Raw genomic sequence first — 12,647 nt, 5'->3', positions numbered from 1 at the left:
AAAAGCATCCAAAAGACGATTCAAAATCATTTACTCGGAGGCCCCCACAATAGTCTTTCAAATGCCGAACCTGTTGTCCCTGTGCTCTCGGGAGTCGGGGAAAGCAGAATTTAAAGGTCCGACTGGACTGCCTGGCCTGCATGTTGCCGGCTGCCGCAGAATATCTCATTATGCAGTTTTCCGCAGCCTGTCCAACTCAATCTGTCCTCTCTTGCTCTCCCCCCGGCCCATCAACATGCACTTTTTGTGCAGCCCTTCTCCATAACCCCCCACCCGACCTCACCTCTGGCAGCTCTTCATCCTGTCACCCTTTCTCAACCTCGCCGCCCTTCCTCTGCCACACTTGATATACTTCTCACTGTCCTCCGCCTCATCACTCCCGGAAAAATGCGGCCCTTCATTTAGCTACCACACCATTAGGAGACGCTTCATTATTAAAATATGCCTCTGTAATATAACAGCTCGGTGCCGGGCGGAGGTAAATGCGGTCAGTGTGGCCGTCATATTTTTAAAAAGGAATATATCTGCTCCCATATGGGCAGTTTAGTCGAACTTGAATCACAAATCAAATCACATATTAAGGTATTTTACAAGTGCTCATAGTTTACCAACTAAAAAGGTACGCCACCCAGATGGAGACTCCCTTTCCGTTTATTAGTCAATAATATCATTGTGGAAATTTTGGGTGAGAGGTTGAGCTTCTCCCTAGACTTTATTTTCCGGTGTCGCTGCTTTAGTTATTTTTCTGGAGCCTCCATCCGTGATAGAAACGATAAGAAGAATTATGTAGGACATCAGTGATACAGTAGCCAAAATATACTTAATCTAATATATTTCCCATGTTGTTTGGAGATTTACATTCACGTCCTGGCACGGATCTACAAAGCCCTTGGCTGGTTTAACCAAACTAAAAACAAAAACAAATAAAAATGTAGCATGAAAAATCACTGTTGGCAACATTTTATCTTTCATGTTCCGTGGCAAGTGTTCAAATTGAAGAGACTTTTCCTCTAAAATAAAACCCAGCTCAAATTATCTGGAAAGGGAGTTCTGCTGCTGTGACTATCCTTAATTAAATATTCAAAGATATAAATACGACTTTTTAGTTTGCGTCAAACGAATGTGTTATTTTTGCATATAAGATAGTAAGTAACTTAATTCAGTTTAGTGTATTTACTAGTCACCATCAATCAACTTTAGGATGTCAACTTTCTTTCTTCGCACTTTGCAAAAATCTCAGTTTGTATATTAAAATGTGTTTATTTTGAGTTACTTGAGTTACATTTAGTGTATTACTGTATACATTAACATAAAAACAGATTTAGACTGACATTTTTGCAAAATATATATTGTAGTTTATAAACTGTACAAATAGATTGATAAAAGATGAAGAAAAATATACCAGAGAACTTTAAACAAGTTATTCAGTTTGCAATTAAGCAGATTCAAACAAAAAATTTGTCAGAATATTAGCTTTTTTTTTTTCTTCAACAATATTGTGCAAATGAAAATAAAATCACCTTCAAAATCAAATGTGTTTATTCACACCAGCTGCAGCAGTTCTAGAACCAAAAATGAACAGAGACTTGCTAAAAATGACCTTCTATCATGTCAGATATTATTAGCGTAGCACAAAAACGAAATTATCTTTTAGTCAACACTTCCAAATTTATTCTGAAAGATTAAAGTCCATGAGGAAAGTAAATTTTAGCTCAACCCATAATGAGGTGATTGTTGGCTTGGGGGTATTAACTGTCATAAAGCAACATAAACTGTCTGTTGTGTTTCCAGTTGACTCCGGTGGGCACCACCATTTTTTCCGGTTTTTGGGGCAACAACGGGGCGATCGACATTGACGACGGCCCTAACGGACAGATAGAGTACACCATCCAGTACAACCCCAGAGACCCGGTAGGTTTTAAACCAGCTCATTTGGAACCAGGAGGCATTTTATGCAGTTTTTTTTAAACGATTTAATTAAGCTGAAAGTGACACACATCATAACACATTAGTTTGTTTGTGCCACCCAAATGACCCGCGTTGCGAAATCAAAAAACACAAAATGACAATCACAAGTTTGGTAAAAATGACCCGTGAGGCACACTCTGCAACTTCTGTCTTTTAATCAACTTTTCAAAGATCCGTTGATGATTCCGATTGGCTCCTACTAATAAATCCATCTTGCACACCCCGTCTGTCATTTTCTCTCTCTCCTTTTCATCTGTATTGATTTGCTGGGAGCATTATTTGCGGTAAAAGAGTGGCCATTTTTAGCCCTCCAGCACAAAAATATTCAACATCTAATGAGAAATCATTTGTGTCTGCTTTTATTTTGATGTGACTTAGCCAAAGCTAATCCACCATATAAATACATTCTGCAGGCTTAAAATGACCTTTAAGACTGTAGCTTTTTTATTTCTTTGTTATTAACAGAAAGTGTGTGTTTTTTTTTTTTGTTTGTTTTTTTTTTTTGTCTTTTCAGACAGCCAACAGAACCTTCGACATCCCGCTGACGTTATTTGGCGCTGTCGTGCTCCGAGAACGGCTCAACTACGAGGAGATAACGCGCTACCTGGTCATCATACAGGCTAATGTGAGTTGTTCTTCTATTTTCATTCTTAAGCACTGCGCAGAGTGGATAAAGGTAATCTGGGGCCAATAAAACAGCCTCCTGCTTGAGTGGGAGTCAAGTTATGCAAATGAGCCTTATCATGGCAACATTATTTACACAGTCTGGGACTATTTATGCTCTCTGGAACCTGCCTTGAGGGAACCATGAGCCCGTCCTTAATTATCATTAATGTCTTTGTTAATGCCTTTGTTTTCCTACTTTTATTCCGCTGATCTGTGAATATTTTATTTGCAAACAAATACCGTTGATGATTCATCCATTAAGGCTTCTTTTGAGACAGACCAACATCTTTAAAACTCTTCAACAGCACAAATAAACATTTTATGTCCTGAAGTGCTTTTATTGGAAGGACGACGGAAGCAAGATTATGGAGCTATCTCACAAAATATCTTTAATCCTCCATTAAAAAACTGATTTTTTGGAATGGAAAATTGTTTGGGCTAAGAAAAACACTCACCTCCTCCAAACAAACATTTTGTACATTTTGTTCATTTGCTATGTTTCTTAAACAAATATGCCACAAATACCAAGCAGATGCTGTAGTAATGTACGTAGTAAACTACGCAACACTTACATTCCGGCAATAAGTAGGTTCTCTCATTGGGGGTGTCAAACTCATTTTTGTCACGGGCCATATTGTAGTGACTCATCATATTATTATATACAGTATCCACAACAAATTGATGGATACCAGTTTGTCCAACTATTGTCCAAGAACTGTAACAAAATATGCTTGCAATATCTCAACATTATTTATTACATATGACAATTCGAAAATTATGTTACAGATTTTAGCAAGAATCGTGGAAGATGACGCACATAATTTGCTTTTGTGGGCCGCGTAAAATGATGTAGCGGCCTGGATCTGGACCCGGGGCCTTGAGTTTGACACCAGTGATTTAAATGATTTAAAAATCACAAAGTATGTACTGTAAGTCAAACACAAGCCATTCCTCCCATAGGAAATAATGGCAAATGAATATGGGTCTTAGAACTGCCACCATCACAAAACACTCATTACCTGCAGTGGCAATTTCAACATTCCTAACTGGCATGCAAAAATAAGCTAACTACTGACACAATGAAAGTAAAATAGATGCAAACGACCTGATAGACACGTAGCATTTAAGAGGGGAGAACGGTAGCACTTCTGAAGGCCATTCGATCTCAGGTCATCCATGGTCGTTGTGTCAAGCTTGGACAAAGTACAGATATTGTCATGGAATAAACACACAAGTCGGCTGCAGTGGTGAGGAATTCAACTTGTTTAATATAATACGCAGTTTATATACCTTCTAGGGACGTCTTATCTTATCCAAGGGCGGCAGTACCCCTTAAGGCAGTTGTTAAAAAAAAAAAAAACACAACAACAACAACATAAGTCCCCCCTTTTGGGGGTCAGTCCAAACCAAATGAAAATGTCCCAATATGAGAAGAATATAAATTCCATAATACCTAATTAAATTAGAGACATCTGAACAATGTACTAGGTTACATACAGTAACGAAGTATTTGTACTTCTTCCCACCTGTTGAATTTATAGGTTGCGCTGTACTGAAGAAACCTTAAGCGTTTAAGTTAGATCAAGCAAATCTCTACCTATCTATGTCTCTCTGGCAGGATCGAGCTCCCAACCCGAGCGAGCGGCGCACCGCCACCGCCACGCTGACCGTGGACGTGCTGGATGGCGACGACTTGGGGCCCATGTTTCTGCCGTGCGCGCTCGTAGGAAACACCCGCGACTGCAGTCCCATCACGTACAAGTCCAACGTGCTGGAGCTGACTGAGCCGGTGAGGACATTGATATTACCTCGCTCGTAACGGTACTTTATAGGTATTTTCACTTTAACATTTGTAAAGGCGTAAAAGATGTTGATGTTATTCAGTGAGATTATTTTCGCAAGTGCAGTTTCTTAACCGGAATCGTGTTTCCCAAGCTGCACCTTCCTTTGCATTTCTAAGGCGTTTATATTAGCATGACAAACTCGCTAGAATCCTCAAGCTTGCACTCAATAGTATATAGCCAGCGCAGCAGTCATGCTTTTCCTGGACGGCGGTCTTCATTCTGTTTATCTTGTTGTCTTTGTCACTCACACCTATTGCACATCCCTTTTTACCGAAGACCCTGGGAAATCTCACAGTCACAGTCGAGAGAGGCAGAGCGCGAGGTGTGAGGCGCAACAGGAGTAAATCCACTTTACAACATGCAATTTGGAGAAGGCGCAAGCGTACTCTGACAAGGACGGGCTTTACGATAGCAAGGCGGTTTCGTTCCAATGAGGCGGATGAAGAGAAACCGTCAATAAGGACCTGTACCACTAAAGGATTAAATGTAGCGGCGGAAGAGCGCTGTACATGAACATTTGGACTGATTGTTAGAGTGATGCTTTTGTGCTCAGTGTGATAATCACATACACTTTTGTATTTAAATGAGTTGAACTGCAATAATTGTAACCGTTTCTCTAAATCAGAAGGGCCGAGGTGCATCCGTTTTATCAATTAATGACACCCGCACGTGGTTAGAGTTCAGATTCGCAGTTCTTCGTTTATTAACATCCATCCATCCATCCATTTTCTGAGCCGCTTCTCCTCACTAGGGTCGCGGGCGTGCTGGAGCCTATCCCAGCTGTCATCGGGCAGGAGGCGGGGTACACCCTGAACTGGTTGCGTTTATTAACAAACACACACAAAATAAATAATAAATAAATATGAACTGAGTTGTGGAAAAGTTCCAAAGTAACGGTCTCCAGCCTGCTGCAGGTTCGACTCCTGGCGAAGACTGAAGATCGTTTTCTCGCTTTCCTCTTTTTATCCTTTCTCCTGTGCGTTCATGTGCGTGTCTTCTGGTGGCGTCAAAACATCCTGCGTGAGTGGAGGGCTTCCTGCAAACAAACACATTCTGACCAGACAGAAGCTCCAACCTCCACTTTCATTTTAGATCTGTTCAGTGATCCTGTGAGTGTCCCTGACTTGTATGAGCCAATCAACGATTGTACTCTTTGTGCACGTGTAACGGAATACAGTCCATGGATTACATTTAACACTAGCAAAATCAAGTGGAAACAACAACAACAACAACAAAAATCATTCATACATTGCTTACGATTGACTCAGTCCTACCAGAAGTTTTTCTTGTTGACTTTGCTTCTTGGTGAGTGTGACATGGCAACAACTTGACAACAAACGGGTTGCCTGCCACACTGTGTGTGCTGTGTGTGTGCGCGTGTGTGTGTGTGTGTTATGCTCTTGCTTTCATCTTGTTTGCATGTTTAATGTCAACACCCAGTTTCATTTACAGCCTCTTTATGCCACCCCATCACTTACCGGAACTTCTTCTGTCACCGGGCTACACACACACACACACACACACCGCTCATGACGGCTTGTAACCCGACCGCCCATAGCGCGCCCCGAAAGTGTTATATCACATTGAACGTAAACGAGTGTCTGCATCGCTGATGCACTCAAGCACATTTGTAAATATGGACAGCCTGTGGGCTTGCCGCTCAGCATATTACACCCGTATAAGACATCATCATTATTGTCGGACCATTTAATAGGAGACGCGTGTGCTGAGTGTGTGTGCTTGCATATGTGTGTGTGTGTTTCTATCTGTAGTTGATGTTTACAGATGTGTTTTGTGATTTGCTTTGTAATATTTGGACCACATCTATAGCCGCGTATTGGATTTACCAGAAATTGATCTTTCTTGTTCATGTAGTAGCTTTTTTTCTGTTGTATTTATTTTCCAATGTTATAAAAATTGATGGCGGCACAGTGGATGACTGGTTAGCACTTCAGCCTCACAGTTCTGAGGACCGGGGTGATGACCCTGTGACACTGTCCAATGAAACAACTTGTTGTTGTGTCTCCAGAATAAAGTGAACCCCCTCAACGTGACTCCGCCCATTCAGGCTGTGGATCAAGACCGGAACATCCAACCTCCGTCGGACAGGCCGGGAATTCTATACTCCATCCTCATTGGTGGGTAAAAACACGTTTTCACGTCAAAATTCATTGTTCTAGAATGGCTCCACATAACTTAAAGAACCAATTCAAGTTCCTCCGTTTTTATCACTGATACATTTGCTAGCATTGTGTCTCCATTAAAAAAGAAAACAAAAAGATTCTGTAGATGGCCCTAAGCTCTTCATGATCTCACAGTTCAGCACCCGCTGTCTGAGCTGCAACAAATGTTTTTTCTTTACTGCCAATGGTCAAATCTCTCCAAATGTACTGACATACCTGACACGGACTCGATTGCATTTCCTGCACTCCCCAAACCGAAACTAATCCCCGTCTGAGGCAGAATTATGAGAGACAGTCACAAATATAATGTGGTGGTGGTGGTGGTGGTGGTGGTGGGGGGAGAAACTCTTGCAACCTCGCAGCTATGCCGAGATCTGTTATTTGAATATGAGTGAATGAATAAAATAACTAGTTTTATGGTTATTTTATGCTTTGTTATTATTATTATTGGTAGTAGTAAGCAGACTGTTTCTCTTCAAATTCAAATACAATCACAGCTTTATTTTGCCCAAAGTTTCTATTCCCACACAGCTCAAGCGGCGTTATCAGTGACATTTCCAATAAATGTATTCTTCTGATAGCACATATTGATTTTAAACTTCTTGGGGGAATCATTAATAAGTCCAAAATGTCAACATGAATCTATTTTATATGGTTCAGTAGCAAAGATTAGGTCCGAATGATTATTGACCGAGTTGTTGAAATCTTTTGATTTATTTATTTTTTGGCAGTGGGATTATGGAATACAGTCGACTTTGTGGAAAAGTGGAACTTCTAAATCAGAAACAAAGTGATTTGTGCCCAAAGGACGAGTCACAGCTGGAAATTGGAATCAGCCAGCTTTTTTTTATCCAACCCATTCATTCTTCATGTAGTGCATATTGTTTTAAAAAAACAAAACTAAACATTAATGATATGTCAAACAAATACAAGCTATGAAGACTCTTCTCACCGGACGAACGTGATTGTGCACGTGTGCCGCCGCCAGCGTTTTGATTTCCCCGCAGAGCAATGCAGCATTCCAAAGTACCGCATATGTCTTGCGAGTGTGTGCATCCCCACCTGTGGAGAGCTGCATTAAGCTTGCCTATCTCTCTCTCTGTCACTCTCTTTCTCTGTAGTACGCTGCACCAAGACCACCCGCCCGGAGAACATTTATTGATTTTAAAGCAATGATTGATTTTTTTTTTTTCGTCCCTCACACAGGCAAGTTCCACTTTTGTATATTAAATTGTTGTCCTCTCACAGGCAAACCAGAGTCCTACGCAGAATATTTCAGCTTGAACAGAACCACTGCTGAACTCTTGCTTCTGAAGCCCATTGACAGAGATCTGTACCGCAAATTCGACCTGGTTGTTAAGGTGAGAGAATGTGTAGCAAAAACAAACAAAAAAAAAAAAAAAACATCACAGCTCAGTGGCCTCCCCACCCCCTACAGCTAAACCAGTATACATGGGACAAGACTATAGAGTAATTCTACTTTTGTTACATTTGAACTGCCCCCCCACCCAAAAAAAAAAATATGTGGGCTGAAAATAATAGGCTAGCATTAATACTGGCACAGCATGAATTAGACAACAGCGTGGTCTTTCTTGCATTAATCTTCTGTAAATAGCCAGATTCCTTTTTTAAAGCTGAAAAGAGTCCATCTTTGTATATAAAACGGAGCTTTATATAATCATTCCCATATAACTAGAGACTGCAGAAGTGGTCCGATTATTCCTTTATCCCCACAAAAGTAGCACACTTTTCTTCCATATTCCATTGTGGCTTCCAACAACATTGGACTCGTAATTTGAAGCCGGGTATCAGGTGTTAATTATCACAGGGTTAGGGTTAGTTCACATTGAGGAAATCTATTATTTATATCACGCGGCATGTTTCAACGGCTGGATTAAAGAACAAACACGTGTGCAAACAAAGCACCGTTAGAATTTATATTTTGTTTCCTTCTGTGATTGTAGGCAGAACAGGACAACGGCCACCCGCTGCCAGCTTTCGCCAGCCTCCAGATTGAGGTCCTGGATGAGAACAACCAGGCGCCATACTTCCTGCAGAGCAGTTACCACGGCTATGTGGCGGAGGGCGCGACGGTGGGAACGACCGTCGCGACCGACGCGAGCCTGTCGGACCCGCTGGCCATCGTGGCCCTGGATAATGATGTGGAGGAGGTGAGCTTGAAAGCATCAAGGCATGTGATTCACCAAAAGGCCGTGAGAGCTGCTTAATTATTTAGAATGAATGATCTCAGGCTAATCAGAGTGTAGGTAACATGTATTACAAGTAGGGATCAGTTGACAAAAGTGCCGCCGCTAGGATAAAGGCTACTTTCAGACGGCTTCCATACTGACCTAAATGAGCTTGGAGGGCCAACAATTTCAGGATTTTTAGTAATACTAGCAATGTTTCTTTCTCTCCTCCGCACCTACCAGCATTTGCATTAGCGGTAGCTACAGTTTTGCTTATAAGCTCTGGTCAGATGACCGTCACCAGAAAAAGTAATATATGACACAGTAGGACGAGGCTGACTGAAAAAAAATTGTCTTCTTCAATCTTGACTTACGTTTAAATGTTTTTTTTTCCTCAATTAACTTCGAAGACAACACAGATTCATGCCTAAGAGTATCACGATTTTTGGTTTGGATCCTGTATTGTTACAGCCGTACAGTAAATATGCTTTTTGAAAAACAGATTGTTTCTGGACAGTCTCTTTATTATGTTTTCATATGTTTTTATACAAAACCGTACAAGTTCTCCTCATTAAAAACCCGTAAAAACAAATTTTGGGGTGATTTTGGGGGCCTGTAATGAAATTTCAATTCATTTCAATGAGGACTATTATATATATACACTGAATAGTTTAAAACAACACTTCACTTGTCATTGCTTTTTTATGAGTGCGCTGCTGCTGCTGGTTGTTGTTGACAATCAAATTACTCCTATTAAAAACACTCCAGTTTGTCGGGACAATGCGACCCATCAGAAATTCGATACTCTAGCGTGAAATGTGATGAAAAATTCACCATATTGTGTTTGGAGTTTTCCAATTAATCCCACATTTTAATGATGTTTGTAGTATAGTATGTCACCCGCTGGGCATGATTTGTTGCATTTATTTTCTGTTGTAGGTGACAGCCGATGAGATGCCTGTAGGTACCATTTGAGTTAATTCTCTCTGTCTTTACCTTTCTCTGCTGACTGCTGCAATCAGATTTTATTGACTTAACCCCCCCTGTAAAAAAAAAAATAAAATCATAGAAATCTGTTTTCCTTTTTACTTACCACTATACGAAGTCTCATACTGCTTTTAATGAGAAAAGTGTGTCCCTCTTTTCCTGAACTAGTATGGCAGTGTGCAGCATGGCAGCGATACTAATGCCGCCCTAATGTCTGATACTAATAGCTGCATACAGTGGGTGCGCTTGAATCCACGCAGGCGTACGGCCAAGCAGCAGGCTTAGAATGTGCCACCACAGAAGCCTCAAGAGGCACACCATCAGTCATTTTCCGACCTTCCCCCTGGGATTGTTTCAAATCTTGCTTTTGTGGCTTGCTTGCAGTGTGTTGATTGGTCTTTTCAATATGAAGCAAAAGCACCTAAAGTGCCTCTCACCCGTGAAAATGAATGAAAATGTACTTCGGTGTAGCATTATTATCACTGATGTGTTTCCAAGGAGCTCGGTTTGCTTAAGATGTAGCACAGGCCTCTTGACACATACACGCCACCATAGCACTGAATGGCCTTTGTCCACATCATCTATTCATGCTTGTGGCCAATGATCTATGTCCACTTCTTTTAAATATTGCATACTAGTTGCTTTCCTCCGGAGCTAAGCGGCAACAATAATGATAACGGCCATCGCTTTTACGCGTGCGGCCTTATTTACGACCCAATATTCACACTGGCTACATCGACAAAATGATCACACCTCCGCTTTGCTGAAGCAGCCTGATCTGGAATGTGAGCGCACACACAAGCACATTGTGCTGTCTTTGGAGAATTTTAATGTTAAGAATTCCAGGACAGAAATATTCGCCTGTCTTATCATTTCTTTGCTCTCAGCTATTTCATGCATGGAAGTACACTAGTTAGTTTTTTTCACAGACACTCTTATTTCTAAATTAACTTAAAGTCTATATTCATTTACAGCATAATCACATGGGCTATATTATAATATAGTATGGCCATTTTATAAAGGGAGTAGATCTGTTCTTGATTATTCATGTCATCACTTCCAATCCAATTTGCATAACCAGCGAACATACTCAATCAGTATCTGGTCGTTCATCAGCGTGTTTGTGCTTCCTCCCGCAATGAAAGCTTTGTTCGCTCTCTCTCGCTCTCTCACTGCCAGACCAGGGACCCTCAGCTGCAGCTGTCATTGGACAGCTACACCAACGTCTTCGCCGTGTCGACCAGCGGAATCACGAGGTACCTGACTCTGGTGCGGCCATTGGATCGAGAGGCGCAGGACTCTTACGCCTTCGTGGTAAGCCCGGCGATGATGACGTCACTGGAGCCCGGACAGTACGGGATTTTTGAGGCCGATGCCGATACCGGATAGAAAAAAAGCTGGTACCCGATATGTCTGATGTAACATTGGTATTCACAGGAGATATACTAAATACCCAAATATGATTTAAGGCATAGAAACTTCTCAAGTAAAATAAGAAACGTTAATTAGTAAAACTGTCAACATAAGGACTGTTGACTATAAGCTGTACTATAGTCTTTCATTAGATAATCGTGGAATTACCAGCTACATAAATGTTTGCTTCCACAACGTTAAAATGCTGTAACATTCTCTCTAAAACGTGTGTGAAATGTTTGTTGTTGTTTCCTCGATGTGCCCACACAGCATGTTTCCGCTAAAACGTTGCTGTCATTGGGGCACTGACGTGCAGTAGCGTTCTATTAGTTTACCAAGTCACAGTTTACCTTGGAGTAAAAAATACAAATACCAGTAAAATTCATACACACAGGAGCAGTGCGAGAAATTCTAGATACAAAGTACAGATATCTGTTTTTCACTTGTCAGAAACATATATAAAATACGTAAACGTAAAGTCAAGTAAAAAAAAAAAAAAAAAAAAAAACAACCTGAGGACAATGAGAACTTTGAGCCTACATACTGTAGTTCTCATTCAATATGAATTTTCAAGATTATGTTAATACACTCACTTCCTGTCTTCAGAATTCAATGCTAAATACACAATCACTTCTTTTGTTGTAGCTGTCATCCTCATCGTCGCTCTTGCGCTTTATTTCGGTGCAATCTCATTTAGCCGTGTCTGTACTTGATGGGGGCACGGCGAGGCTGCCCTGTCGCCGCATAATATAAAGCCAAGCTGGGAAGCGTTGTGCTACGTGTCGTGCAGAATTGTGGGGCCGTGTCTCGCCGTGGCCGTGAGAGCCCATGCAGATATTAGGAGGCTGATGAAAAAGGTACTGATTGGAGAGAAGTACAGTACAGTAATCACTAGCAGCATCTTTCAGAAGAAATGAAACTGCCGAAAGAGGAGCTATGAAGTGGGATGGATGATGAAGTCCATCAGGCGGCGAAGAGCCATGTGCATTTTACTGCATTATTTGACAACCAAACAACATAGTTCTCATGCTTGTAGATTTAACAATATTGAATAGTGATTAATGTGGTGTAAACCAAAGAGCAAGTCAAGAGGGTTGGAGACTCGGTTGAGGCAGAATACATACAGTAAACAACTGTAGATGTAATTAGTATTTCAATGTGAACAAACAATTGCAGTTTTCTAACTTAAAAAAAAAATATTACTTTATTTGAATGGCAATCTTAAATGTTTATTGTATGTTGACAGGTGACCTTGAGTACACTGAAAAAGTACATTATTATTATTAATAGTAGTAGTCGTAGTAGTAGTATTAATTGAAATGGACTATTTGCTGTACTCTGTGTGTGTGTGAGCGTGTGTGTTTGTGTTTGTGTGTGTGTGTGCGCGTGTGTTTGTT

At 40.9% G+C, this 12,647-nt stretch overlaps 1 protein-coding gene across 1 annotated transcript in view; it reads left to right on the top strand.

Annotated features, from left to right (window-relative positions):
* The window catches only part of LOC133469362 (protocadherin-15-like), a 131,873-nt gene that overhangs the window by 63,457 nt on the left and 55,769 nt on the right, over positions 1 to 12,647 (top strand). Inside the window, exons 7-13 of the mRNA XM_061756312.1 lie at positions 1,792 to 1,911; positions 2,483 to 2,593; positions 4,253 to 4,423; positions 6,508 to 6,616; positions 7,910 to 8,022; positions 8,626 to 8,832; positions 11,017 to 11,151. Coding sequence (XP_061612296.1) covers positions 1,792 to 1,911; positions 2,483 to 2,593; positions 4,253 to 4,423; positions 6,508 to 6,616; positions 7,910 to 8,022; positions 8,626 to 8,832; positions 11,017 to 11,151 — 966 coding nt within the window. The remainder of the gene's footprint in view (positions 1 to 1,791; positions 1,912 to 2,482; positions 2,594 to 4,252; positions 4,424 to 6,507; positions 6,617 to 7,909; positions 8,023 to 8,625; positions 8,833 to 11,016; positions 11,152 to 12,647) is intronic.

The sequence above is a fragment of the Phyllopteryx taeniolatus genome, chromosome 19 (assembly GCF_024500385.1).
Source record: "Phyllopteryx taeniolatus isolate TA_2022b chromosome 19, UOR_Ptae_1.2, whole genome shotgun sequence".
NCBI lineage: Eukaryota > Metazoa > Chordata > Actinopteri > Syngnathiformes > Syngnathidae > Phyllopteryx > Phyllopteryx taeniolatus.
This window is presented reverse-complemented; position numbering and strand designations above follow the sequence as displayed.